This window comes from Pyrgilauda ruficollis, unplaced genomic scaffold, assembly GCF_017590135.1.
Source record: "Pyrgilauda ruficollis isolate IOZ18807 unplaced genomic scaffold, ASM1759013v1 scaffold408, whole genome shotgun sequence".
Lineage (NCBI taxonomy): Eukaryota > Metazoa > Chordata > Aves > Passeriformes > Passeridae > Pyrgilauda > Pyrgilauda ruficollis.
In genome coordinates, this window is record NW_024525579.1 from 33,061 (window position 1) to 60,152 (window position 27,092).

The following is a 27,092-nucleotide window of genomic DNA, read 5'->3' on the forward strand; positions in this document are numbered from 1 at the left end:
TTTGGGGTTTTGGAGGGGGAGGAGGGGAGGGGGTTTGGCAGGGCGGGGGTTGTGGCGTGTCCTGGGTGTGCCTGGAAAAAAGGGGGATTGGGAAAAGTGAAACGTTTAGGGTGTTTGGGGATTGGGAGGAAAGGGGAGGGAAAAGAGGAGAGAAAAGGAGAAAAAAGGAGGAAGAAGGGGAAAATGAGGGGAGGAAAAAGGGGGAGAGGGGAAAAAAGGAAAAAAAATGGGCAAGGGGGGAAAAAAGGGGAAGGAAAAAAGAGAGAAAAAAGAGGAGGAAAGGAGGAGAAAAGGGGGGAAAGGGGGGTAAGGAAAAAATATGGGGAACAAAAAGGGGAAAAAAGGGGGGGAAAAAAAAGGGAGAATAGGGAAGGGAGGAAAAAGGGGAGAAAAGTGGGGGGAAAAGGGAGGGAAAAGGAACAACAAGGGGAGAAACAAAAGGAGGGAAAAGGGGGGGGGGAAAAATGAGAAAAAATTCCCAATCCCATGGACTGGGGGGGATGAGGAGAAACAGGAATTTTTTACTTACCTGGAATGTGATATCCAAGAAGGCCCTGGAATAAAACAGAATATTTCAGGTTCTTATTCTGATTCACTTGAGGTGTTTTAGGCTTTTACTTCTACTTAATTTTATTTCAGAGGAATTTGGGATTTGTGAGAATTCCTGGAAAAGCTGGAATCAAACGAAGCTCCCTCAGGAATGAATTCTGAATTTCCATTCCATTAAAAAAAAGCAAAATTAACTCAGTTTATTCCCAACCCGAGCTCCAGAATATGAAGATTTCTTGGATTTTGGCCGGAATTTCAGGTTTTTCCCGTTTTTTTCCTTTTTTTTTCCTGGTTTTTACCTTGGACAATGATGTTGCTGGACTCGTGGGAGGGGTTGAACACCAAATGTTTGGCCATGGAGTCGCCCTCGGAGGTGACGAAGAGGCAGGAGGAGCACGAGAGCCTCACCCCGCTGGGAAAAGGGGAAAAAAGAGGAGAAATGGGGAAAAAGGGGGGAAAAATCCCTGGACTTTTCCCAGAATGAAAAAGGTCAGGAATTCCCAGGGGCTGGAATTCCCCTGGAATTGGGATTTTGGGAATTTTTTCCATACCTGGCCGTGTAGTTCTTGAATAAAGCCAAATATTTGGGGCTTTTCCGGGGAACGTGGTTGCTGGAGAGGGAAAGAGATGGAAAAGTCAGGGATAATCTGGAGAAAGGCTGTAAAATCAAAGAAAACACCCCACAAATAATATAAATCCCCTACAAAACCCTATTAAATTCCCTAAAAATCAGATAAGACACAGGATAAACCCATATAAAATATCCTATAAAATTCATATAAATACCCTAAAAAATTCATATAAAATTCCCTAGAAGATTATATAACATATCCTATAGAATACCCTATAAATCCATTGGAAATAGCCTATACAATCCACAAAAACTCCCCTATAATATCCACACAAAATCTCATCTAAAACCCCATAATATTCCCAATGAAACTCCATAAAAGCCCCTATAAAATAATACAAAATCCTCCATAAATCCATACAAAACATCCTAAAAAACCCATAAAAATCACCTACAAACCCATAAAAAGTCTTCTATAGAACACTGGAAAACTGCTCAGGAGCCCAAAACCGTTCCCAAATCCCAGATTTTTTCCATCCTTGACCATGTGGTTGGCGTATGCGTGTGAGCAGCAGGAATACCCCCATTTTTCACTATTTTTGCTCCTGGTTTTGTTCCCATTTTTTCTCAAATCCCGTTTTTTGCCCCCAGAGCCCGTACTTGATCATGTGGTTGGCGTAGGCGCGGGAGCAGCAGGTGCTGTAGCGGCACAAGGAGCAGTGCACGTAGGTGGGGAAGTGGTTGGGGAAGTCGGGGATCTCAAAGCTGCACTCCAGGCACGTCTGCCGGCCCAGGCCGCTCCTGGGGCAAAAAACAGCAAAATCTGTCAAAACCAGGACTTTGGGAGGGCTTCTCTGGACTGGGGGAGCTGGCAGGAAAGGGGATGGGAGGATTTGGGATGGGCTTTTGCTATAAATGAATGATTATTTAAAACTAATCAACATTAATGAACTAATATTAAATTATCAATAGTATCAATATTCCAGGATGGAATTCTCGCTTTAATTCCCTGCTTTCCAGCTCCACCTTTCCAAACCAACCTCAAAATTCCAGTTTTTTTCCCCAGAATTTTTCTCCAATTTTTCCCAGAAAATCACTGATGTTTTCTTGGCAGCTCTCTTTGGGACACTTCAGTGCCCAGGGAACCCCAAAATTCTCATTCTTTGCCCAAATTCCCATGGTTTCTCTGTTTTTCCCTTGACTTCCCCTAAAATTCCTATTTTTTTTTTTTTTTGCTGGCTCTCTTGCGGATCCCATGGTGGCTGGGGAATCCCAAAATTCCTGGTTTTTCCCCAAATCTTCCCCAAAATTCCCGGTTTTTCCCCAAATCTTCCCCAAAATTCCCGGTTTTTCCCCAAATTCCCGTTTTTTCCCGGAAAAGCGCTGACATTTTTTTGCCGGCTCTGCGGGGGGCGTTGCGGTGGCACAGGAAGAGGGGCTGGGGGTCGGAGGAGGATCCCAGGGGAGCCGGATCTGGGCCCATCCCGTGGGAAGGTTCCAGCGGCAGTGAGCGGGGCTGGCCCCGGGACGCCCGGATCGTCACCTGGGAGAGCACAAGAAATCGGGAAATTGGGATTTTCCACAGGGAATCTGGGGTCTGGATGAATTCCCAATCAATGCCATGAAATACCCAATTAGTTCTATGAAAAAAAAAAAACAATTAACTCCAGGAAATGTCCAATTAATCACAGGAAATATCCCATGAATCCCAGTAAATTCCCAATGAACCCATTAAATTCCTAATTAATTCCACAAAATTCAGTGAATCCCAGTAAATTCCCAATGAATCCTACCACCAAACTCCACAAAAAATCCACTCAATCCCATAAACCCCTCCCCAAATCCCCCCTTTATTCCCACCCCTTTCCCCATCCCCGCCACCCCCAGGCAACAAAAGCCCTGGGAATTTGTCCAGGAATTTTTCTGGGAATTTTTCCAGGAACGGCATGCCTTGGTGCCGGGTTTGAGCCCCTCAAGCTGCTTGGGCTTGCGGAAGGTTTTGTGGTGCTGCAGCTTGTGCTCGATCTTGTCCTTGGCAAACAGGAACTGCAGGCGGCACTTGTTGCAGTGGTACACGCTCTTCTTCTGGAAAAAACCCATCAATGTTAATTGTCAATTGTTTCATTAGGTATTGACTGTTTATTAGTTATTAAATAGGTATCGATTGTTTATTGCGTGTTGAATGGATATTAGAACTGAAAAACTGCACTGGCTGCAGTGGTACATGCTCTCCTTCTGGGAAAAAGCAGTAATTCGCATTAATTAATTATTAGTTCATAATTATTTAATAGTTATTAAGTAGCTATTAACTGTTTACTGAGTATTAGGTGGGTATTAGAACTGCAGGTGGCACTTGTTGCAGCGGTACACGCTCCTCTTCTGGAAATTATTATGAATTAGTTGATAATTATTAAGTAGGTCTTGATTAATTATTAAGTAGGTATTAGTTATTAAGTAAGCATTTTTCCCAAGAAACTCCCTGGAATTCTGGCTCACCTAGCGCCTCATGAAGTGCTGCTGGAAGGCGCTGCCGTTCTTGAACCCCGAGGCAATTCCCAAATCCCATCTTTTCCCATTCCCTCCCAAACCCAGTTAACGAATCCCCCCTCGTTCAGCATTCCCAAATCCCGTTTTTCCTGGGAATTCTGGTTCACCTGGTGCCTCATGAAGTGCTGCTGGAAGGCGTTGCCATTCTTGAACACCTTGAGGCAGTAGGGGCACAGGAGGTGCCGCGTGTCCTCATGGATCAGCCGGAAGTGGCTGTCCACCTCGGAGTACAGCGACGAGCGGTACTGGCACACCTGGAAAACCCGGGAAAACCTGGCAAAACCGGGATTGGGGGCGGGGAAATCCAGGGAGTTGGGGCATTTGAACAGGATGGGGGGAAAATGGGGAAAAAATCCTGGTATCTGGGGCATTCAGCAGCAGGGTGTGGGAAAATCCCAGTTAACAGGGAAAAATTCCATGTTTTTCCATACCTGGCACACACAGGGGATTACTGGGATATCTGGGGTGGGAACTGGGAATTCCAGCTGGTAATTCCAGGAGTTTTCCATACCTGGCAGACGTAGGGCATCTCCCCGGGTTTGTGAGTGTCCTTCATGTGCTGCAGGAAGAGCGGCTCACTCTCGAACGCCCACTCACAGATCTTGCACTTGGCTGCCCCAAAAAACAGGGAAAAACGGGTAAAAGTTGGGAAAAATGTGGGAGTTGGAGGTGTGGGAAAAGGGAGAAGGGGGGAAAAAGAGGGAAAAGAAGAGGGAAAAGAAGAGGGAAAAGAAGAGGGAAAAGAAGAGGGAAAAGAAGAGGGAAAAGAAGAGGGAAAAGAAGAGGGAAAAGAAGAGGGAAAAGAAGAGGGAAAATGGGAAAAAGGGAAAAAAGGGGGAAAAGGGAGGGAAAAGGGGAAAAAGAGGGGTAAAAAAAGAGGGAAGAGGGAAAAGGGAGAAGGTGGAACTGGGACCGGAGAAGTGAAACTTGGCTGGGATTTGGGATGCATTTTGTGGTGACCTTGAGCAAGGGGCGAGGGAGCAGTGACAACTCTCCTTCCATAAATTCCCACTAAATCCAGGAGGAAAATCCCAATTCAGGGATAAAAGACTCCCGGAAAATCATGGCCTATTGGACTTTAGGAGCTGTGCACATTCCCCAGGTAGAACTGGAGCTGGAGAAGTGAAACTTGGCTGGAATTTCGGGTAGACTTTGGGGTGACCTCAAGCAAGGGGCGAGGGAGGAGCGTCAATTTCCCCTGCCCAAAACCCTGATGAATCCAAGAGGAAATTCCCAGGTGAATCCCAAAGGAAAGCAGGAAAAGCACTGACTGCTGGACTCGTAGGGGCTGTGCACGTTCTCCAGGTGGCACTGCAGCTGGAAGGGGGTGCTGAAGTGGCGGTAGCAGTGCTGGCAGATGGTGTGCACGTCCACCTCGCCGTTCTGCTGGTCCAGCTCCACGTGGTGCTTCATGTGGTTCATGAACCTGCAGGGACGGAATTCCCGGAGATTCCCATTCCTCACACCGGGAAAATGCACCTGTGCATCGCTCCCAACTTGGTTTTGGGTTATTAATGGATTATTCCTGGGTAATTCCTGGATAATTCCTCACTGAGGGTTGTTCTTGAGGCACTTAGTGCAGTGGGGGCAGCAGTGCCCATGTCCCACTGCCCCTCATTCCCACAATCCCAGCCCATTCCCAGGTAATTCCCACATTCCCACCTCATTCCCAGCCCATTTTTTCCCAGCCCTGGATAATTCCTCACTGGGGGTTGGTTGTTCTTGATGTTCTCAGTGCAGTGGGGGCAGCAGAGCCCCCGTCCCGCTGCCCATCACTCCCACACGATTCCCATCCCATTTCTGGGTTACTCCCGGGTAATTAAGCAAAATTAACGGCTAATGAAGGGCTGACGGCTCACCGGATGTTGTTCTTGAGGCGCTTGGTGCAGTGGGGGCAGCGGAAGGACGTGGGCACCCTGGGGCAGGGTGGCACGGCCGCCCCCTTGCCCCCGTCCCGCCCGTAGTAGAACTCATCCACCAGCATGATCAGCTTGGCCTGGGCGGGGTCAGCCCCGCCCTCACCTGGCTCAGGTGCGGCCTTGGGTGGGGTCGGGGGCGGGGCCGGGGCCGCGCCCTGGGCGGGGGAGGGGGCCTTGGCCGAGGGTGGGGCAGGCTCGGAATCCAGGGATTTGCGTTTCTTCAGGAATTCCACCAGCTCCGGGCAGCAGTACTGCAGAAACGGGGTAATTAATGGCTACTCATTAATTGGGGCCGGGGTAATTAATGAGAGACAGTGAGCTGGGGCTGGGATTAATCCCTGCTCGTTAAACTGGGGCTGGGATAATGAATTTGGAGACACTGAACTGGGTCTAGAATAAATCCCCACTCATTAAGCCAGGTCTAGAATGAATCCCCACTTGTTAAGACGGTCTAAAATTATTTCCCCATCATTAAACTGGATCTAGAATGAATCCCCACTCATTAAACTGGGTCTAGAATGAATCCCCACTCATTAAGCCAGGTCTAGAATGAATCCCCACTCGTTAAGCCGGGCCTAGAGCTTCCCAGGCCCGGGATGATGACTTACACACATGTGGCCCCGCAGCGCCTCGGTGACGCGGAACTGCGAGTCGCACTTGGGACAGACCTTGCGGCCCCCGTCCTGGAAATCCAGGCTGGGAATGGGAGAGGAGCTGCCTGCAGCGGGACAAACACGGATCAGCTCCCAGTGCCACCATTCCCACACTCGTTAATCCCAAAAAAATCCCTAATTCCCAACTTTTCACAGCCTTTGTCCCACAAAGCCTCCCAAAATCACCTGGTTTTCTCTTTTCTACCCTTTATCCCACAAACCACCTCTTGCCTCCCAAGAACCCGGAGCGCGCCTTAAATCCCAGCTCTGCTTCCCGGCGCCGTGGAATTCCCGGGGTTTACCTTTGCGGGGCGCAGCCGAGGCCGAGGCCTCGCTGGCGGTGCCCCGCTGGGCCGTGCCGGGGCTGCTGTTGGCCACGGCCAGCGTGGCGGGGCCGTGGGCCAGCGAGGGCACCGTGCCCAGCGTGTTCACCAGCTTGGCCACCTCGGGGCCGCCGGCGCTGCCGCCGCCGTCGCCGGGCACGCCTGGGCGCTTCACCGTCACGAAGCTGGCGATGCTCACTGCGGAGGGGAGAGGATTCCATGGAATTCCTGATGGGAACTGGGGTGGGAATTCAGCCACCTCCTCCAGTTCCCTCCTTGAGACTCCACCAGAAATGGCTTGGACAAAATTCCAGTGAAATTCCAGCCTGGAATTCCAAAACTGAAACACTTTTTACCCAGACTGCCCCAGATTCTCCTCATTTCCCAATCTGTGAATAAACTCTGACCCAAAAGTGAACTCGGGGCCAGCTCCCAGCACCACACCCTGGCTCCCACGGATTTTTCCATGAGAATTCCTGCAGGAACTCAGGCCAGGATTAGGAACTCAGGCCTGGATCGGGAATTTGGGATATGATCAGGAATTTAGGGTATGATCGGGAATTTGGGATATGATCGGGAACTCGGGCCAGGATCAGGAATTTGGGATAGGATGGGGAACTCAGGCTGGGATCAGGAACTCAGGCCTGGATCGGGAATTGGGGATACAATCAGGAACTCGGTGACTCACTCTGCTGGGGTGCCTGGGCCTGGGGCACGGTGCTGCGCAGGGTCAGCGTGGCCGGGATGACCGTGGCAAAGGCGTTGGTGGCCGGCCGGCCAGGCCCGGCGCTGCCCGGCCGCACCTGCGCCACCGGCGAGAACACCTGGGGAACGCCAACTGCTGGTTTAACAAACTGGGTACCTGGGGCTTCAAACACAAACAGAGAGCCGTGATCCGACCCCAGTCCCAAGAAATATGGGATTTACAGCTTTATTTGGTGTTTACAGCTTTTATTCTTATTAATAACGATTATTATTACTATTATTAATGACGATCACCCGGCACAAAGGTGACGGGGCCCACTGGCCCATGAGGCTCTGCACTGACCACACCTCATCACCATCACCATTATTAGCATTATTCCCATTACTACCTGTTACTGAATGGTTCTTGTTTGATTAATGAATTAATTACCTGGCACGAGGGTGATGGGCCGGACGGTCTGGCCCTGCTGGACATTGAGGACGATGCCCACCTGGTTCATGGGGCTCTGCACGGGCCGGACATTCTGCACCGGGAACCCCTGGAACCCAAGGGATGCATCAGCCACAAAACCGTCCCACACCAACCCAAAAATAATCCCTGGAAACCAACAGATCCGTCACCCCCGGGCCATTCCTGAGGGAATTCCAACCCCAAGAATAGCCTAAACAAACCCAAAAATCACCTGGGATTGGGGTTGGGCTTTGGGATTGAGATTTAGGACTGGGTTTAGGATTTGGGTTGCGGTTTAGGACTGGGATCAGTACTAGGGTTCAGGATTGGGATCAGGATTGGAGTTTGGGGTTCAGGATTGGGGTTCAAGGAAAACAAAACTTCTGGAAGGTTTGAAGTTTTGTTGAGCCAAACCCTCCACGGGGTCCAACCCCCATCCCACAACTCTGGGGGGATTTTGGCGCGATGGGAAAAGAAGCACCAAAAACGAGCAAGAAATGGGAATCTTTCCCGGGACAGCGCGGTTTTCCCAAGGATCTCCCGCAGAGCTTTGGGCCGGGAGCTCACCTGGGTGGTGATGAAGATGGGCTGGGTGCCCGCGGGCGGGTTGGTGCCATGGTTGGCGTTCTGCATCAGCTGCACCGGCCGCAGCAGGGGCTGCGTGACCACGGCCCCCAGGCCGGGCGCGGGGCTCTGCGCCAGCAGCAGCGACTGCCCTCCCGGCTGGACCGCGGCATTCCCGCCTGGAAAACAGCCACAGCACCCGTGGGGAAGGGGAAAAATCCAGGGGAATATGAGGGGGGAAAACCCAGGGGAAAAAATCAGTGGGAAAAGGGGGAAAATCTATGGGAATATGGGGGAAAATCCAGGGGAAAAGCAGGGGAAATCCAGGGGAATATGAGGTAGAAAATAAGTGGGAAAAGGGGGAAAATCTACGGGAATATGGGGAAAAAAACAGGGGAAAAATCCAGGGGAATATGGGGGAAAATCCAGGGGAATATGGGGGAAAATCCAGGGGAAAATAAGTGGGGGAAAGGGACAAAATTAAGAGGGAAAAGGAGGGTGATCCATGGGAAAATCCATGAGAATATGGGGGGAAAAAATCCGTGGGGAAAGGGGAAATGTAAGTGGAGAAATGGGAAAGTGGGAAATATGGAAAATCAGCGAGGAAATGGGAAACACCAGGGGAAAAGGAGGGAAATGAAGTGGGAAAAGGGGGAAATGACCTGTGGGATTTTTTTCCATGGAATTGTAATCCTCCACCACGGAGTCCTCGATGACGTCGCTGATTTTCTGCCATGGCTCCAGCTCCTCCTCCTCACATTCCATGAAAAGATCCGTGTCTGCCATCCTGGAAAAATGCAGGAAAAACAGGAATTTGGCACTAAAAAATTCACAGGGAATTTTTTTTTTTCCAAGGGGAGGAACGGGAATAATGAGTTTGGGCTGGTTTTAGATCCTGAAATTCCAAGGGAAAACAAAAGGAGCTGGAAATTTTCAGGTTCTGGTTTTATTCCAGAGAAATCTATGGAAAAATCCTGGATTTGACACAAAATTGGAATTTTTTCCCACCTCTCCCACTAAGGCATTCTAGGTTATTTCTCTGGTTTAAAATCCCTGTTTCTTTCCAAGAGAGTCTGTGGAATTTGGGATTAAAATACCCAGGATTGACTCAAAATTGGAATATTTTGCCTCTCCCACTGAGGATTTCCAGGTAATTTCATGGTTTTAAAATTTTTAAATCCAAAAAATTTAAGATTTAAAAAATCCCAAAGGATTTTTGGTTATCCCAAGATTCCCAGCTTGGAATGAGCAGCAGGAGCTTCTGTCTGGGGGCTTTTAATTAAAATTAGAATAAAATAAAAATAATGGGAGGATACTTCCAAGAATTTTGAGATCAAAGGAAAAATTTGCAGAGATAAAACCAAAAATTAACCAGAGCTTCCCACCCTGGGAATTCTCTCCATCACTTCAGTTTGGGATGGGGGAATTGTGGAAAATTCTCCTGGAATGGGGGGAAAAATGGGATTTTGTTGTCTCCCACCCCGCAGGCAGAACCTTGGAATGCTCTCCTGCCTCTTCCCAAAAAATTCCTCACCTCCAGGCCTCAGGAAGCTGGAAAAATAATCCAAAGAATATCAGCAAAGGTTGGTTTTCCTTGGCTTTGAGGTGGATAAAACACCCAAATTAAATGTTAATAATAATTAATAATTACTGCTAATAATTAATAATTACTAATTCTAACAGCCCTAAAACATCCAGGAATTGGAAAAATTCTGAGAATTCTGAGGAATTTGGGAAACAAAAAGCAAATTTCCTTTGGAACTACACCCTTCACCTTCCCATCCATAAAAAAACCCAGGAAAAACCTCATCCCATTAATTAATCAGATTTAATTTGTGCTATTTAATCATTAAAACCTTTTAAAATGCACCTTTTTTTTCCCTTCTTTTTTTTTTTTTTTTTTTTTTTTTTTTTTTCCAGCACCTTTGGGAATTTTTCTGGGGGGATCCCTCCCATCCCCTGCCCACACTGGGATCAGGTGAATCCCAATAAAATCCAGTGAATCCCAATAAAATCAGGTTTTTGGGAAGCAGGATCCCATCCCTCCCCAGCTCCCTGGCACATCCCAGCCCCAGGGAATTCCAGGAAAACCTCAAGCACTGGGAATTTTCAGAGCAGCAGCCTCGGGGGATCTGGGGGATGGAATCCCAAATCCTGCTGGAGGAAGGGAATTCCTGCACTCCTGAGCCTCTTCCAGGAGTTTTGGGCTCCCGGCTTGGGTAGGGGAGAAAATTAGGAGTTTTCCCATTTTCCTGCTTGGATCCGGGCGGGATGGAGCCGCTGCTGAGGGTGACAGTGGAGGGACAGCACAGGGACAGGAAAGACTGGGAAGAGAGATGGGAGGTGATCCCAAATCCCTGAGGAGAAGGCTGGGATCCCAATCCCAAATCCCTGAAGAGATAGGTGAGATCCCTGACTAAGAGTGCTGGGGTGGCAATCCTGGACCTCTCAGGAAAAGGCTGGAACGCCAATCCCAAACTCCCGAGGATGAAGACTGCGATGCCAATCCCAAATCCCGGAGGAAGAGGACTGGGATGCCCAGTCCCTGCGGCCGAGGGCTCCCTCCCCTCACGGCGCTGGACAGGGGCACTCACTCAGCGAAGGTGAAGCACCAGCAGGCCAAGGATGATGGGGGGTGGTCTCACCTTGCAAACCGCTGATCCCAGACCCTCCCTTTTTCCTTAGCCTCCCCTAAAAACCGGGAAAAGGCCGCTTCTCCCGAGAACTCCGGGAAAAGCCCCCCCACGCACCCTCAACGTATTGTGGCGGCTAAGAAAGAGAGTGAAAAATAATCCCCGTGCCCAACATGGCCGCCCACCAGCGAAGCAGCGCCGCCAGAGAGGAGGGGGCGGCAGCACCGGCAGAGGGGGAAAAGGACGGACACGACCGCCCCTTCCCCACTCCGGCGCTGGCGACCGGGGGCGGGGGGACCGTGAGGGAACCGTGAGGGAACCGTGAGGGGATCCCCGGTATGGCGGGAGGGGGTGCGCGGAGGGAGCCGCGGCGGGGCCGCATCACCGCCGCCCCCCTCTCCTGAGGGCGGCCGCTTCACCGCGTCCCCCGGGCCGTGAGGGCTGCGCGCGGATCCCTCCGCGTCCCTCAGCGCCCGCCCGGGCCCGGCGGGAGCGGCCGCCGGAGCCGCCGCGGCTCCTCCCCGGCCCCTCCTCGGCACCCCGAGCCCTCCCTCCTCCTTCTCCTCCTCCTCTTCGCCTCCTCCTCCCGCCACCGCTTTGTGTACGGCGCGCTCCGGCCCTGCCGCCCCCCCCTCCTTCATTCCCTCCTTCTCCCCCATTCCCGGGCGGTTCGAGCCGGTTCCACCGTCACCGATCCCCCCCATCTCCATCTCCCGCCGCCGCCACCCCGAGGGGGGTTGCCGCCTTCATCCCCCGCTTCCCCGCGCCCCCCGCCTCACCTTCCTCAGCGCTGCCGCCGCTCGCTCCTACGGGGCTCCGCCGCTCTCCGGGCGAGGCGACCCGCAGGGCGCGGGGGCAGGTGGCATGAGCCCCCCCCTCACACTTGGCGGGATGCTGAGGAGGAGGAGGAGGATGAAGATGGTGATGAAGAAGAAGAAGGAATTATCCCTGGCTCTGCTCGCCCTCTCTACGTTCTGCCGGGGGGCGGCTCCGTGCTTGGCGTGCGTATGGGTTTTTCCCCCCCCTTCCTCTACTTCACCCCTCACGGAAAAGGGGGGGGGGGGATAAGAAAAAAAAGGTCGTCGGGCCCGGCGGGCTGATACAGGCGCGCGGCGCCCGCAGCCGCACCACACACAACACACACACCACACACACAAAAAGGGGACCTGGCCGGCGGATGGATACCGCTGACGTCACTTCCGCCTGCGCGCGGTGACGTCACGGGGGCCGGACCCTGAGGCGGCTGAGGGAGGGAAGGGTGGGAAAATGGCGCCGCTGGGTCGCGACCCCCGGCCGCTCCTCACGGCTCTGCCCCTCATGGGTCCGCCAGTGCTGCGGGGCCGAGGGGCTCTGAGCGGGTGAGGGCCTGGGGAGCGGCGGGAGGAGCGGCCGGCGCTGCCCCGCGGGCTGAGGCGATGCTCCCGGGCCGGTGTCCCGCGCTGGGTGTGAGCGGCCCAAGAGCCCCTCAGGGCCGGGCGGGCTGTGAGCAGCCGTCAGCCCCCACAGCTGAGGGGTGCTCGGGGCTCCTGGCCGAAATCTCCCACCTCAGGCCAAAATCGTCCAGCTGAGGGCAAAAAGTCTCCCCTTGAGGCCAAAACCGTCCAGCTGATGGCAATAATTCTCTACTTGAGGTAAAAATTATCCCCCTGAGGCCAAAATTGTCCAAATGATGGCAATAATTCTCTACTAGAGGTAAAAATTCTCCACCTCAGGCCAAGATTGTCCAGATCGGGGCAAAATCTCCCTTGTGGGGCAGGTGTTGGTAAAACAGCCCAAAAAAATGAGTGAAAAACAGCCAAAAATTGGAAAAATAAGAATTTAAATATCTTCAATAATAAAGGAACAATCCCGAAATAATAATTAAAATATCTTTATTCGTAGCAGAAAAATCCCTTTTTTTCCCCCTCCTTTTCCTGGTGGTTCGTGGAAAAAGCAGGGATATAAAAAAATGAGAATATTTTGGAAATTCCAAAATAAACATTCCCTCGGAGGAGGAAAAAAAAAAAAAGGCGGATTCCTAAAAATTTCATACTAAAGAAATTATTAATCTTTAATTTAAAAATTAATTCTCATTAGGGACAACCCCAGCAGGAATTAGGAGTGAAATCCTGATTTTCCAGAGGAAAAAAAAAAATTTTTTTTTAATTTTTTGGAATTTTTTTCCACCCAGAAAAGCCACAAAATATTTTTAAAAGTTGCTGAAATCCTGTGGGAGAAAATTCCCTGGAAACATTCCCAAAATCCCGAGGTTTTGAACCAAAACTCCTCCTGGAAACATTCCCAAAATCCCGATTTTTTCAGCCAAAACTCCTCCCTCCTTCGCTATTCCCAAATTCTTTCTCCAGGCTGGAATAAAAACCCAGGAAAATTTGCAATAAAAAGGAGAAACTCGCGGGGAAAAGCGGGAATTCCACGGAGGGAGAAGTTTGGAAGTTTCCCTTTGGCATTTTAAGGTGGAATTTTGTTTTTCCCGTAGCCTGGATCCTCCCTTGGCTCCTCCTCTCCCAAACCCCTCCCCTTTCCCCTGGGTTTCCGAGCCTTCCCCGGCTGTTTCTCCACAAAAATCCAACGCAACTCCGGGAATTCCCGTTCCCAGCCCGGTCCAGGATGGGTAAGAGATCCCAAAATCCCCCAACGATCCCAAAACACCCCAAAAATCCCAGGATTTGCTGCTTTTGGCTTCCCGGGGGTGGGAGGGGTGAAAGTCGAGCTTTTCCCTGGGTTAAAATATTTAAATATTCCCTAAACCCCCCCCCCGGGTTTTAACTAAGAGCTTGGATTCCTTCATTAAAATCCATTTTCCGTCGAATTAATTGGGAATTTATAATCCCTAGACTTCTGAAAACTGGGAGAAACTCCTGGAATTGCTCCTTGGGAACAGGAAAAACCCTTGGAAAAATCCTTAAAGATCAGATTTGAGCTTTTCCCTGACGTATTCCATATTTTTGCGGATAAATCCTTGATTTTCAGGATATTTTTCCTGATAATTTTTTTTGGAGGGCAAAACCTCGGATTTCCAGGAACTTTGACTTTTGGCTCTGTGGAAAAAAGTGGGAGGGGCCAAAAACTTGGAAACCGTTTCCATGGGTATTATTGGGAGTTCAAAACAGAGGGAAAATAGCAGGAATTTTGGGATCAAACCCAGCCAAAAATGAGGAATTTTGTGTAGCCAAAAAGTGTCAATATTCTAACAAAAAATATCCTGAATTTCCTGGAATTTTTTCACTCCCAAGTGGGATTTTTTTTTTGAGGAATTTTTTTTGGCTCCAAGTTCCTGGAAGTCAATAAAAAACTTTGGGAATGATTGACAGGCCTGGAAGGACCTGGCGGCTCCAAAAAGTTGGGGATTGTGGAAGGAAATAAATCCTGGAATGCTCTGAAAAATGAACTCCCTAAATTTCCTTGGGAATTTGGGTTTTTGGGGGAAGATTCCTGAAATTCCTGGATTTTTTCCAGTGGCTTCTCTGTTGTTTTCATTTGAATCTGAATTTTATTTTTCCCAAATTTAATCTGGATTTGCCTCCCTGGAACTTGGAATATTTTGATATTAAATATGAATAATAAATATCCTGGAATTCCAAAGAAATTCTCATTCTTTCCAGCCCTTGCTAAAATCCCAAATTTATCCCTCCTAATCTGACACTTTGGGACAACTAGGAAAGCCAAAAATTGGGATAAATTCCAATGGGTTTTTTTTCCCCTGGAATTAACAAATCCAAGGCTCAGGAATTGGGAATGAGGAATGAGGAACTGGGAATAAGGAATTGGGAAGGGGGAATTTCATGGATTTAAGGCTGGGAAATTGCAGTGGGGAATTGGCAGTGAGGAACCAATGGAAGACCCCGAATTGCCAGGATTTTTGGGCTGTGGGAATGATGGAATTTTGCCCTTTTCCAGCAGGAAAATGCGGAGCGTGCGGGCCGGGCTATCCCAGCCCTCTGGAGGCCATGAAAGGCAAGTGCCGGGCCGGCATTCCCAAATCCTGGAGCTGCTTTGGGATCGGGGGAGGGGAGGTGGATGCAGGCTGGGAAAAGCTGGAATGCGGGGCTGAGCCCGGAGTGTGCCCGCAGGGCCCCGGGAGCAGCTGCTCTACCTGCCCTGCATCTACCGCAACACCGGCCTCGGCATTCCCGACTTCCTGGCCACCGTGGATGTGGATCCTGAATCCCCTCGGTACTGCCAGGTACGGGCCTGGAGAGCCCGGGGCAATCCGGGGGAGTATGGGGAACCTGGGATCCTGAATCCGGGAAAATCCGGGGGAACCTGGGGTCCTGAATCCGGGAAAATCCGGGGGAACCTGGGGTCCTGAATGTGGGAAAATCCGGGGGAACCTGGGATCCTGAATGTGGGAAAATCCAGGGGAATCTATGAAAATCTGAGGGAACCTGGGGTCACAAATCTGGGAAACTCCAGGACAACCTGGGCTCCTGAATCTGGGAAAATTCAGGAGAACCTGGAATCCTGAATCTGAAAAACCTGGGAGAACCTGGGATCCCAAATCCAGGAAAAGCCGGGCTCCCCGATGCTCCCGCGGCCCCGGCGGGGCGGCACTCCCGGAATTGCGGGGCAGGCCGGGAGCTGGAGTGGGATGCGCCTTGCAGGTGATCCACCGGCTGCCCATGCCGCACGTGGGGGACGAGCTGCACCACTCGGGCTGGAACGCCTGCAGCAGCTGCCACGGCGACCCCTCCAAATCCAGGGATTTCCTGATCCTTCCCAGCCTCGTCTCCTCCCGCATCTACGTTGTGGACGTGGGAACCGATCCCAAGGCTCCCAGGCTCCACAAGGTTTGGAATTCCCCCCTTTTTTCCTGCTTTTTTTCCCACTTATTTTTCCCTTTTTTCATCCTTTTATCCCAATTTCTTCCTTTTTTCCCCTCTGATTTATTCTCTTTTTTTCCCATTTTTTCTCTTTTTCCCCTTTTTTTCCCCCTTTTCCCCTCAAACATTCCCACAAACCTTTGCCCACAAATCCCCATTTTCCCCCAACATGTATATTTCCAGGAATTTTCCCTTTTTTTCCCACTTTCCCCCATTCCAGGTGGTGGAAACCGAGGAATTTTCCCCATTTTCCCCATTCCAGGTGGTGGAAGCTGAGGAATTTTTCCCATTTTCCCCGTTCCAGGTGGTGGAAGCCAAGGAATTTTTCCCATTTTTCCCAGAATTTTTCCCATTTTCCCCGTTCCAGGTGGTGGAAGCCGAGGAGCTGGCCCGCAAGGCGAACGCCGCGTTCCCGCACACTTCCCACTGCCTGGGCTCCGGGGAGATCCTCATCAGCTGCCTGGGGGATCCTGATGGCAACGGAAAAGGTTCGGAATTCCTCCTGATTCCATAAAAATATCCCCAGGCATTCATTTTCCTGCAAAATCCATGGAATACTTGGAATTTGCCTGGAATTTTTAGCACATTCCTGCAGTTTTTAATTGATTTTCCAGGCTGCTTTTAATTAAAAAAAAAATGAAAGTAGATGTAAATAAATAATTTGCTTTGTATAAAGCAAAATAATTTTAGGAATTACTATTATAGGAAAAGATAAAATCCTAGAAAATTATTTTTATTACCAATAATAAAATAATGGGAAATAATTTTAGGAACTATTATTATTATTATTATTGGTAAATATAATAATTATAATGTGCAAATAAAAAATTAGTTTGCTTTATTTCAGGCGCTATAAATCTTTCCAAACTCCTTTTTTTGGGAATTTTTTCCAGGCACTTTTGTCCTCCTGGATGGAGAAACCTTTGAAGTGAAAGGAAATTGGGAGAAAGGAGGAAAAATCCCAAATTTGGGCTACGACTTCTGGTACCAGCCCCGGCACAACGTCATGCTCAGCACCGAGTGGGGCGTCCCCAAAGTCCTGACCCAGGGATTCGATCCCAAGGATGTGGAGAAAGGTCAGTGGGAAATCCTGGAAAACTCCATTCTTGAGAGCAGAAACTCATAAAAAATACAATTTTTGAGAGTGAAAACTTCAAAAAATCCAAATTTTGTGTGAAAATTCCTAGAAAAAAAAAAATCCGAATTTTGACCTTAAAAACTCCTCAAAAATTCAATTTCCCACCTGTAAAACCCCTAAAAAAAAAAATCCCAATTTTTTTTTCCTAAATCCTGCTTTTATCCCCAGTTTCTCTCTGAACCGCTGAATATTCCATAAAAACCGGGAATTTTGGGAACATCTCCCCTTTCCCAGGGCACTACGGGCGCCACATCAACGTGTGGGACTGGGCCGAGCGGCGCCTGGTGCAGGAGCTGGACCTGGGCGCGGGCTCCGTCCCGCTGGAGATCCGCTTCCTGCACGAGCCGCGCGCCGCGCAGGGCTTCGTGGGCTGCGCCCTGAGCGGGCAGATCCAGAGGTTCCACCGGAGCCCCGTGAGCCCCCCGGCACCCAGGGGAATCCGCTGGCACTCGGGCCTTTTGACGTGGGATTCCGGAGGGTTTGGGGCAAAACCTGCAGGAATCGGGGCTTTTGCCATGGGATTCCAGAGGGTTTGGGGCGAAACCTGCAGGAATCGTGGCTTTTGCCATGGGATTCCGGAGGGTTTTGAGGTTTTTCCATGGAATTCCTGGGATTTGGGGCAAAACCTGCAGGAATCGTTGCTTTTTGCATGGGATTAAGGAGGGTTTGGGGCAAAACCTTCAGGAATTGGGGCTTTTTCCATGGGATTCCAGAGGGTTTGGGGCAAAACCTTCAGGAATTGGGGCTTTTTCCATGGGATTCTGGAGGGTTTTGAGGTTTTTCCATGGAATTCCTGGGATTTGAGGCAAAACCTGCAGGAATCGTGGCTTTTGCCATGGGATTCCGGAGGGTTTTGAGGTTTTTCCATGGAATTCCTGGGATTTGGGGCAAAACCTGCAGGAATCGTGGCTTTTGCCATGGGATTCCAGAGGGTTTTGAGGTTTTTCCATGGAATTTCTGGGATTTGGGGCAAAACCTGCAGGAATCGGGGCTTTTGCCATGGGATTAAGGAGGGTTTGGGGCAAAACCTTCAGGAATTGGGGCTTTTTCCATGGGATTCCAGAGGGTTTGGGGCAAAACCTTCAGGAATTGGGGCTTTTTCCATGGGATTCCAGAGGGTTTTGGACAAAAACTGCAGGAACTGGGGCATTTTTTCATGGGATTCCAGAGGGGTTTTCGTTTTTTTCATGGAATTCCTGGGGTTTTGGGGGAATCTCTGTGGTTTTACTGCTGTGGGATTGTGATGTGGAGTGGATATTCCATGTGTTTTGGGAATTTGGGAAGAATAATTCCATACTTTCCATCCCTCAGGAAGGAAAATGGGAAGCAGAGAAGGTGATTGAGGTGCCCAACAAGAAAGTCCAAGGATGGCTCCTCCCAGAAATGCCAGGTCAGTGGGAGAAATTTGGGAAAAATTTGGGAATTTTCTTGTGGATCCAGAGCAGATTTTGGTGGAATTCTATGCTTAAATGGCAAAAAATTCCAAATGTTGGGGTCTTTTTGAGGGAGAATTTTGGGATGAGCAAAGGAACCCCAGAGTGGGATCTGCTCTGTGCTGGGTGTGGGATTTTCCAGGAAAATCCGTGGAATTTGGGTCTGGGTTTGCTCAGGAATGAGCCTGGGAATGCTGGAGAGACTTGGAACAATTACCAAGGTTGATGTCCCACGAAGATCCTTTGAATTTGCATTTGAATTGGCTCCATCCTTTTTTTCTCCATAAAATCCCTGCAATTTGGGTCTGGATTTCCTCAGGAATTCTGGAAGTTCCCCCGGGAATTCAGGAATAATTTCCAAGGTTGACTTTGTTCCTCCCACCTCCTTCCCGACCCCATTTTTTGGCATTTCCACGCGGGAACTTTGGGGTTTCTGGGATTCTCTCAGCTTCCATTCCCTGATTTTTCTCTGGAATTCCCTTGGGAAGGGCTGATCACGGATATCCTGATTTCCCTGGACGACAGATTCCTGTACTTCAGCTGCTGGCTCCACGGGGACGTGCGGCAGTACGACATCTCCGACCCCAAAAATCCCAAACTGGTGGGGCAGGTGAGGAAGAAATTCCCAAAAAACCCAATTCCCGCAGTTTTGAAGGGATTCATTCAGTTTTCCCATGGATTTTAATGGTTTTCCAGGTTTTTCTGGGAGGCAGCATCTCCAAAGGGGGAGCTGTGACCGTGGTGGAGGATCGGGAATTGCAGGATCAGCCGGAGCCGTGCGTGATCCAGGTGAAGATTCCCAAATTTTTTTTCCCGATTCTTCCCAGATTTTTGGAAATTCTCCCGACATCCAAAGCCCCTCCTTAAGTTGTTCCCACCTGGATTTTCCTTCTTTAGGGATAGGTTTCATCCCATAAATCCCAATTTTTTCTCTGGAAAAAATCATGGAATTAAGAAATTTGAGGAAAAATTCATGGATATTCCACTTCAACTATTAATCGATGGTTTTTCCATGGAAAATTCTAAGATGGGGAATAAAAAATCTCTTGGATACCCCCAGGGCAAGGAAATTCTGGAATTTTCACCCCTGGAATTCTAGGAAAATCTCTTGGGGAGGTGAGGATGGGACAAAAAGAACCAGAAAAGGGAATTCCTGCCAAAAATTGGGAAAAACCCTTGGATTTGGTGTCTCCCATGGGGTTTTTCCAACCTTAATCATTCCAGAATCCTCTAAAAAAAAATTCCAGAGCATTCCAAACCCTTCATCCTTTATTCCCTGACTCATCTCCAGCCATTCCAGTACTCCCATCCTGAGGCAAAAATTCCCCAAAAATTCCTTTTTCTCCCCAAAATTGAGGATTGGCCATTCCTGACTCTGGGATTTTGGAGCCCCTGGTTGGTTTTTTCCCCAAAAATTCCCCAAAAATTCAATTTTTTCCCCAAAGCTGGGGATTGGCCGCTCCCCACTCGGGGATTTCGGAGCCCCTGGTTGGTTTTTTCCCCAAAAATTCCCCAAAAATTCAATTTTTTCCCCAAAGCTGGGGATTAGCCGCTCCCCACTCGGGGATTTCGGAGCCCCTGGATGGTTTTTCCCAATTTCAGGGGAAGAGGATCCCGGGGGGGCCGCAGATGCTGCAGCTGAGCCTGGACGGGCGCCGGCTCTACGTGACCACGTCGCTGTTCAGCGCCTGGGACCGGCAGTTCTACCCCAGCCTGCTCACGTGAGCCCTCTGACAGGGACTCCTATTGACTGGTTAACAATGGGTTAATAACCGCTTCCTGGGTGTTACTGGTTATTGGTTGGTTAACTGGTTATCAGTCGGTAATGGTTGGTCATTAATTGGTGCTTAAATGGTTGTTAGTTGATGGTTAAATGGTTGTTAGTTGATTGTTAAATGGTTGTTAGTTGATGGTTAAGTGGTTGTTAGTTGATGGTTAAATGGTTGTTAGTTGATGGTTAAATGCTTATTAATTCATTGCTGATTGGTCCTTAATTGGTTATGCATTGATTAATAATCTGTATTTGTCAATTATTAACAATTAATAACAATAATTAATAATTAATTCATAACCAATTAATAGTTAGTTGTTAATTCCAAATGTTGGGGTCTTTTTGAGGGGGAATTTTGGGGTGAATTTTGGCTTATTAGTTGATTATTAATTCCATCATTTAATCACATCAGCAAAGCCTTTTCCCTGCCCCAACCCCTTTTCCCAGTTCCTTTTTTTTAATTCCCACGTTTTTCCCGGGTGTTCCAGGGAGGGCTCGGTGCTGCTGCAGCTGGACGTGGACACGGAGCGGGGGGGCTTGGCCGTGAATCCCAAATTCCTGCTGGATTTCGGGAAGGAGCCGGGCGGGCCCTGCCTGGCGCACGAGGTGCGCTACCCGGGGGGGGACTGCACCTCCGACATCTGGCTGTGATCCCGGAACGTTCCGGAATGTTCGGGAATAATTGGGAATGGGGGGATGTGGGACTGCACCTCCGACATCTGGCTGTGATCCCGGGAAATTGGGAATTCGGGGACTGCACCTCCAACATCTGCCTCTGATCCCAGGAAATTCAGAATTTATCCCATTTTTTCCTGCTCCTTTCCTCTCTCCATCCCCTTTTCCCAGGGAATTTGGGGTGCCTGGGGCTTCATCTGCTCCCAAAATTCCCATTCCAGAGCAGTCTCTCCTAAAAATCATCTCTGATATTTCTGATCAAAAATCAAAAATCCCAATAAAATTCTCCTTCCAGCAGCAAAAATTTCTTTTTTCTTTTGGGGCTTTTGGGCATTTTTGGCATTCTTGGATAAAAAAACCATGTCACTTTCCAACACTTTTCCACCTTATTTGTTGTATAGAGATAAGATAGGGATAAAAAGGGAATAGATAGGAATAAAATACAAAATAAATAGGGATAAAATAGGGGGAAATATGGATAAAATACAGGCAGAAATAGATAAAAACAATGATAAAATAGAGAGGGAAAATAGGGATAAAGCAGAGGTAAAATAGGGAGAAAGTATAAATAAAATTGAGAAAAATAGGGAAAAAAGGGGATAAAATCCCCAGCTGGAAGCGAAGCCCCGGGAAAAGCCCCGCGCCGGGGGCTGCCCCTCACCTGCCCCACCAGCCGGGGCTTGCAGTTCCTGGCCAGCTCGTACTGCCGGATGTCCCCGTGCAGCCAATTGCACACGTACAGGAACCGGTCGTCCGGGCTGATGACGAGGTCGGCGATGAAGGCTGCGGGCAGAGCCGGGGCTCAGGGCCGCGGGCAGAGCCGGCCCACGGCACACGGGCCTGGGCTGGGCTGGGCTTTGGGGCAGGGACCGGGACTATGGGCTAGGCCAGGCTTTGGGCTCAGCCAGGCTTTGGGCTCAGGCAGAATTTGGGGTCTCCCGGCAGGATTTGGGGTCTCCCGGCAGGATTTGGGGTCACCAGCCGGGCTCTGGGGTCACCCGGCAGGGTCTGGGGTCACCCAGCCGGGCTCTGGGGTCACCCCGCGGGCTGTGCCCGGCTGCAGAACTCGCCCAGGGAACAGGAATGCCACCCCCGAGGGCACACGCACCTGGCATCTTGGGCATGATCCAGCCCGACACGTCCTTGGCCGGGATCCGGATCACCTCCTCCACGGCCCAGTTGTCTCTCTGCACAGGGACACCGAGCCCGGCTCAGCCCGCGCTGCCCCCGCCCCGCCCCGAGCCGAGCCGAGCCGAGCCGGGCACGACGGGCTCACCCCGCTGCCCCCGAGCCCCGCTGCCCCGGCCCCTCCCTGTCCCCGCTCCTCCTCCTCCTCCTCCTCCTCCTCCTCCTCCTGCTGCTGCTGCTCCTGCTCGCGGTCCCCGCAGCCCCGGGCTCTGCCGGGCTCGCACTCGCCTCGCAGGATTTGTAGAAGCGGAAGATGGCCCCGCTCAGGGCACAGCCCACGTAGCCCTCGGCGGCCTCGGGGCTGTGCAGGAAGCGCACGCTCAGCGGCAGAGAATCCTCGCCCAGGTCGAAGCACTGCGTGAGGCTGCGGCACGACAGGTTCCACACGTTCAGGCGGCGGCCGAAGACCCCTGCGGGACACGGGGGAAAGGCTCGGGGCCGGCCGGGGACAGGGAGCGCCCCCCGAAGGGCTCCTGCTGGGCATGGGCACGGAAAGGGCAGGGACTGGGAGGGAACTGGGACAGGGAACTGGGAAATGCAGGAACTGGGGAGAGCACAGAGAAATGCCGGATTTGGGGAGAGCACAGAGAAATGCCGGATTTGGGGAGAGCACAGAGAAATGCCGGATTTGGGGAGAGCACAGAGAAATGCCGGATTTGGGAGCAGCCCGGCCCTGCCCACCCGGGGTCCCACCCTGCCCATCCTCAGCCCGAGCCTGGCCAAGGCTCTGGGGCACAAATCGGCCTCTCGGGGGCACCGGGCCCCGCCAGCCCCCGCTCAGCCCTGCCAGCGCTGCCGCCCGCCTGTCCCCACCTTTCTTGAGGTCATCGGGGTTGAAGCCACGCCCGGCCACCTTGGGCACCAGCCCGGCCGAGCTGACCAGGACGTTGTGCCGCGCCTGGTACCAGAAGTCGTAGCCGGTCGGGGGAGCCTCACACTCGTTCTCCCAGTTGCCCTTCAGCTCGAAGGTCTCTCCGTCCAGCACCACGAAGCCACCTGGCACACACGAGGGAAGCCCGGGATGGGAGTTTGGGCAGGGAAATGGGAATTCCAGCCATAAAATGGGAATTCAGCCATAAAATGGGAGTTCCGGTGGGAAAATTCACCTTTGCCGTTGCCAGCGGGGTCGCCCGTGTTGGCGACCAGGACGTCCCCGTTGGGCAGGGGGTGGGTGACAGCCAGGTAGCCCTTGTTGCACTTCCAGAACACATCCACGGGCTCGATCATCTGCAAAAACCAGCGCGAATTTCAGCCTCCGCCTGCTCGGCGCCTTTCCCGGCAGCCCAGAATCCAGCACAGGATCCGTCCTCCCTCCCTGGCTCGGTCCCGGTGCCGCCGCCGTTCCCCGCTCCGTCCCTCGCTGCCGCCCCGGGCTCCCCCCGGCCGTACCTTGCAGATCCGAGGCGCCCGGCACTGGGAGCCCACATCCACCACGTAGATGCGGGAGGAGATGAAGCAGGGCAGCACCAGCTTGGTCCTTTTGGCCGCGGCGCCGCTGTCGAAGCAGCCGCAGGCGGGGCCCCAGCCCGCGCAGTGCAGCTCGTCCTTGAGGTTGGGCATGGGCAGCCGGTGGATCACCTGGGCACGGCCAAGGCAGCTCAGCCCGGGCCGAGCCGGGACATCCCGCGGGGAGCGGCCCCGGGGCGTGGGGAGCCCCGAGAGGGGCCGGGAGCGGCCCCGGGGCGTGGGGAGCCCCGAGAGGGGCCGGGAGCGGCCGGGAGCAGAGGGGACAGAGTGGCAAAGGTTTTCCTCCGTTCCCCGGGCACAAAGAGCTCCCCGGGCGGCCCCGGAGGGCTCGGGGGGCGCAGCCCCGGCTCGGTCCCGCCCCGGGGAGCCCGGCAGGGGCCGGTACCTGGCCGTAGGTGCAGGAGCGCGGGTTGAGGTCCACGGTGGCCAGGAAATCGGGCTGGTCGATGCAGGTGGACCTGTAGGTGCAGGTCACGTAGGCGACCTCCTCCCTCGGCGCTGGGGACACAAAAGCGCGCTCGAACCGCGCCGGGAAGCCCCGAGCGGCGCGGGGAGAGCTCCGGGCCGCTCTCCGAAATGACCGCCCTGATTTTCGGGGCGCTGCGATTCCCCCCAGCTGCCCCCGGACGGCCCTGGGGCCGCTCCCGACCCGGGAACAACCGGGAGGAATCTCCGGCAGTTCGGGGAAAGGGGCTCAGCACGGACACTGAGCTCGGGGGACCCCAAAGAGCCCAAAGCCCCCCGCCCAGCCCTGCCCCATGGCCAGCACTCGCCTTTCAGCACGTCGGGGCACGCGGGGTACTCGTAGCACGGAGCTCTGCATCTGTCTGGGGAGCAGAGGGGACCCCGTCAGCCCGGCCCTGGCCCCGCGCCCACTCCAGAGGGTCCCTCCCACCCCAGCGACCCCCGGCGCCAGCCCGGGGCCACCCCAGCCCTCCCTGGGCACGGCGGCGAGCGCTCGGGGTGGCGCTGCCACCTCCCGGCTCCGGGAGAGGGACCCTGGGGACAGCCGAGCCCTGCTGGGGACACCTGCGGACAGCGCGGGGACCCCTCCCCACCGCGGGGACGGGACAGAGCCCGCACGGGACGGGGACAGAGCTGTCACCCGGAGCCGGGACACGCCGGAAGCTCCAGCAGGGACAATCCCTCTGCATCCCGGGCCCCGGGGCGGGGCAGGGCCCCCAGGAGCCCCCAAGGCCCCGCAGAAGCTCCGGGAGCAGCAGCCCCGGGGGCAGAGCTCGGGCCCGGCTCCCCCCTCGTGCCCGGGCACAAAGGCACCTGTGCCCCGGTGTGCCCGGGCCGTCCCCGCAGCGCCGGGCGGGGCTGGAGCCCGGCCCGGCCCGGGGCTGCGGGCCCGGGGCTGCGGGGGGAGCCCGCCAGGGTCCCTTACCCATGGCTGCTGCTCTGGGGGTCGCGGCGCTGGCGGCGGAGGAGCCGGAGCTGAGGGGCAGCTGCTGCTGGCTCGGGGCTGGAGCGGCTGTGCCGTGCCCTGGCTGCTCCCGGGGGCCTTTTATCCCCGCCCGGGCTGGGGGGAGCGGGGCCCAGCCCAGGGAGGGGCTGCCCAGCGCTTGGGAGGTGCCAGCCCGGCGCTGCGGCTTCTTTCCTCCTCCCCGCCGCCAATCTGGGCCCAAATCTGCTGCTCCTGCAGCTCCCGAACCTCAAACGCCGCCGGCCCCGCTGAGCCCGGCTCGCTCCGCACGGAGCCAGCGCGGTCCCGAGCGGGCTCTGCCCGGGGACAGGAGCTGGGGGCTGATCCTGGAGAAAAAGGGGATCCCGGGGGGATTTGGGATCTGCTAGGGGACACCGGGGATCTAATCCCAGGGAATGGGACAGGACAAGAAGGAGCGTCATCGAGCTGTGCCAGGGGAGGCTCAGGGTGGGAAGTTGGGGGAAATTCTTCCTCACAAAGGGAAAAGGCCTTGGAAGGGGCTGCCCGAGGGGGTTCGGAGTGGCCACCCCTGAGAATTCCTGGAATTTGTCTGGTGACCAGGGGGATTGGTCCCATCTTGGACTCGATGACCATGGAAGGATTTTCCAACCCCCAAAATCCTGGAATTCTCTGAAAGGTCCCTTTAACACTCGGTGGAATTTCCAAATCCAAATAACTCTGGAATTCTCAGAAAGGTCCCTTTAGCACTCAACGCTATTTCCAAACATCAAAAGCAGTTCCTAAATCCGCCCAAAATGAGCGAATCCTACAAAAACCAAAGCAAATGAACGTTTGGGAGAGCTCGAAATTCCCGTGCTGAGCCTGGCCGGGAGGAGATAAAGTTGCGGCTGATAAAATGAAGTTGCTGATAAGAGCTGGGATTACTTCCTGCCCCTCCCTGGCCCAGGTGAGCTGGGCTGGTTCTCCCTGTGCTCACCTGCGGCTTTTCCATGACCAGAGGTGGGGGCAGCGTCCCCCCAGCCCGGTTCGGGAAGTTTCCCGGCTTCTCCTGCTCATCCCCACTTCCCATAATCCAGGGAAAATCAGATTTCTCCGTTCCTGACAGTGCAGATCGCGGTTATCTCCCCCGATTTGGAAGGGATTCATCTGGGATCTGTCCCGCCCATCCCTAAAAGCCTCTGGAGCTGGACATTCCTGCCCCGTGGAGGGAGGAAAGGCCACCCCGAGCCTTTCAAGTCCCTCATTCCAAGCGGATCCAGAGGAGCGAGAGACGCCCTGGAATTATCTCGGGCTTTGGCGGCTCCTCGGGGGCTGCTCGCCCAAAAAGCTTCAAAGCCTTGGGAATTTTGGGACCCGGCCCAGGGCAGCGGTTCCTCCTCGCCGGCTTTTCCTGCTGGTGTGGGGAGCCCGGGTGTTCCCTGGAATAATCCCGACCCGGGAGAATTCGGGGTTTGGGTCCCCCGTGTGTCCCCCCGGCAGGGACAGGGACGGGGACAGGGACAGGGACAAATCTCCTCCCCTGTCCCCACCCTGTCCTCGGTCCCTTTCCCGGCGGGTCAGTGTCCCCGCTCCGGCTGCAGCAGAGCCCCCGGGTTTTGGGGATTTGGCACCAAGGAAAAGCAGCTCGCGGGTTCCCCCCAGTGTGATTTTTTTTTCCCCCGTTTTTTTTCTGATGCTGGAGCGGGGAACAAACTCCAGAGCTCATCCGTTGCCACCTGCCTTCCACAGGCCGGGGAATTCTGGATTTTGTCACATTTTCAGATGAACTCGGGAGCCAGCTCCCAGAAATCACCCTTTTCCCACCGAACCATCAGAAAATCAGGGAATTCGTGGCTTGGAAGGGAATTTGAGCTCAAGGCTTCCCGATGGGAGAGCTGGGAACGCTGCACGGCCCCGGGGGCGGCTCGTGGGTGGAATTCCAGCCCCCGGGAAGGAATGACCAGAGGGATTTGGGGCTCGCTCCGTGAATGGAAAGGTTTTCCCGAAGTCCGCCGGTGCTCAGCGCCCGGCTGAGGGTCCGGATGAGGCCGAGGCTGGGAAGGGAGGACGGAGAATGGGCGCAGGAAGTCGGGATTTAGGGACGGGAAGTGCTGAAGGAGCCCCGGCCCGCTGGGGCAGCCGCGGGGGCTCGGGGCAGGGCCCGGGGGAAGCCGAAGCGCCGCCGGGAGCTGCGGGAGGCCGGGAGCTGTCCGAGGTGGCGGCGGAGGCGCCGCTCCCGCGTTCCCGAGCCCCGGCGCTGCTCCCGCCGGGGCAGCCGGTGCTGGCCCCGGGAGCGGCCGCAGGGTGCCGGGGCTC

General features: G+C 53.3%; 3 protein-coding genes across 4 annotated transcripts in view; 1 reads left to right on the plus strand and 2 right to left on the minus strand.

Annotated features, from left to right (window-relative positions):
* POGZ (pogo transposable element derived with ZNF domain) overlaps positions 1–11,829 on the minus strand; it is a 14,910-nt gene extending 3,081 nt beyond the window's left edge. The window contains exons 1-18 of the mRNA XM_041477561.1: positions 11,695–11,829; positions 8,945–9,069; positions 8,286–8,461; positions 7,698–7,806; positions 7,251–7,430; positions 6,542–6,760; positions 6,195–6,304; positions 5,527–5,837; positions 4,939–5,093; positions 4,179–4,279; positions 3,775–3,921; positions 3,071–3,205; positions 2,509–2,663; positions 1,781–1,921; positions 1,101–1,160; positions 849–961; positions 530–554; positions 1–71 (exon numbers count right to left, since the gene is read on the minus strand). The exon at positions 1–71 is cut by the window's left edge and continues 3,081 nt beyond it. Coding sequence (XP_041333495.1) covers positions 1–71; positions 530–554; positions 849–961; positions 1,101–1,160; positions 1,781–1,921; positions 2,509–2,663; positions 3,071–3,205; positions 3,775–3,921; positions 4,179–4,279; positions 4,939–5,093; positions 5,527–5,837; positions 6,195–6,304; positions 6,542–6,760; positions 7,251–7,430; positions 7,698–7,806; positions 8,286–8,461; positions 8,945–9,068 — 2,332 coding nt within the window. The 5' untranslated portion in view covers position 9,069; positions 11,695–11,829. The remainder of the gene's footprint in view (positions 72–529; positions 555–848; positions 962–1,100; positions 1,161–1,780; positions 1,922–2,508; positions 2,664–3,070; positions 3,206–3,774; positions 3,922–4,178; positions 4,280–4,938; positions 5,094–5,526; positions 5,838–6,194; positions 6,305–6,541; positions 6,761–7,250; positions 7,431–7,697; positions 7,807–8,285; positions 8,462–8,944; positions 9,070–11,694) is intronic.
* On the plus strand, positions 11,778–21,049 carry SELENBP1 (selenium binding protein 1). 2 transcript variants are annotated; one of them, XM_041477560.1, is made up of 12 exons: positions 11,778–11,916; positions 14,813–14,869; positions 14,986–15,098; positions 15,517–15,702; positions 16,103–16,223; positions 16,629–16,811; positions 17,108–17,286; positions 18,185–18,263; positions 18,795–18,916; positions 19,003–19,095; positions 19,909–20,027; positions 20,566–21,049. In XM_041477560.1, exons 2-12 carry the CDS (start codon positions 14,863–14,865, stop codon positions 20,726–20,728), a joined length of 1,365 nt encoding a protein of 454 aa, XP_041333494.1. In that variant the 5' UTR covers positions 11,778–11,916; positions 14,813–14,862; the 3' UTR covers positions 20,729–21,049. The 2 variants fall into 2 exon arrangements, with proteins under 2 accessions (XP_041333494.1, XP_041333493.1); XM_041477559.1 differs by lacking the exon at positions 11,778–11,916 and adding an exon at positions 13,392–13,526.
* LOC121358965 (methanethiol oxidase-like) lies at positions 20,985–23,515 on the minus strand. The gene is made up of 7 exons (XM_041477562.1): positions 23,330–23,515; positions 23,047–23,167; positions 22,754–22,936; positions 22,169–22,350; positions 21,861–21,939; positions 21,397–21,535; positions 20,985–21,006 (listed from the first exon to the last, which is right to left on the minus strand). Exons 1-7 carry the CDS (start codon positions 23,498–23,500, stop codon positions 20,985–20,987), a joined length of 897 nt encoding a protein of 298 aa, XP_041333496.1. The 5' UTR covers positions 23,501–23,515.
* Positions 23,516–27,092: the final 3,577 nt, after the last annotated feature.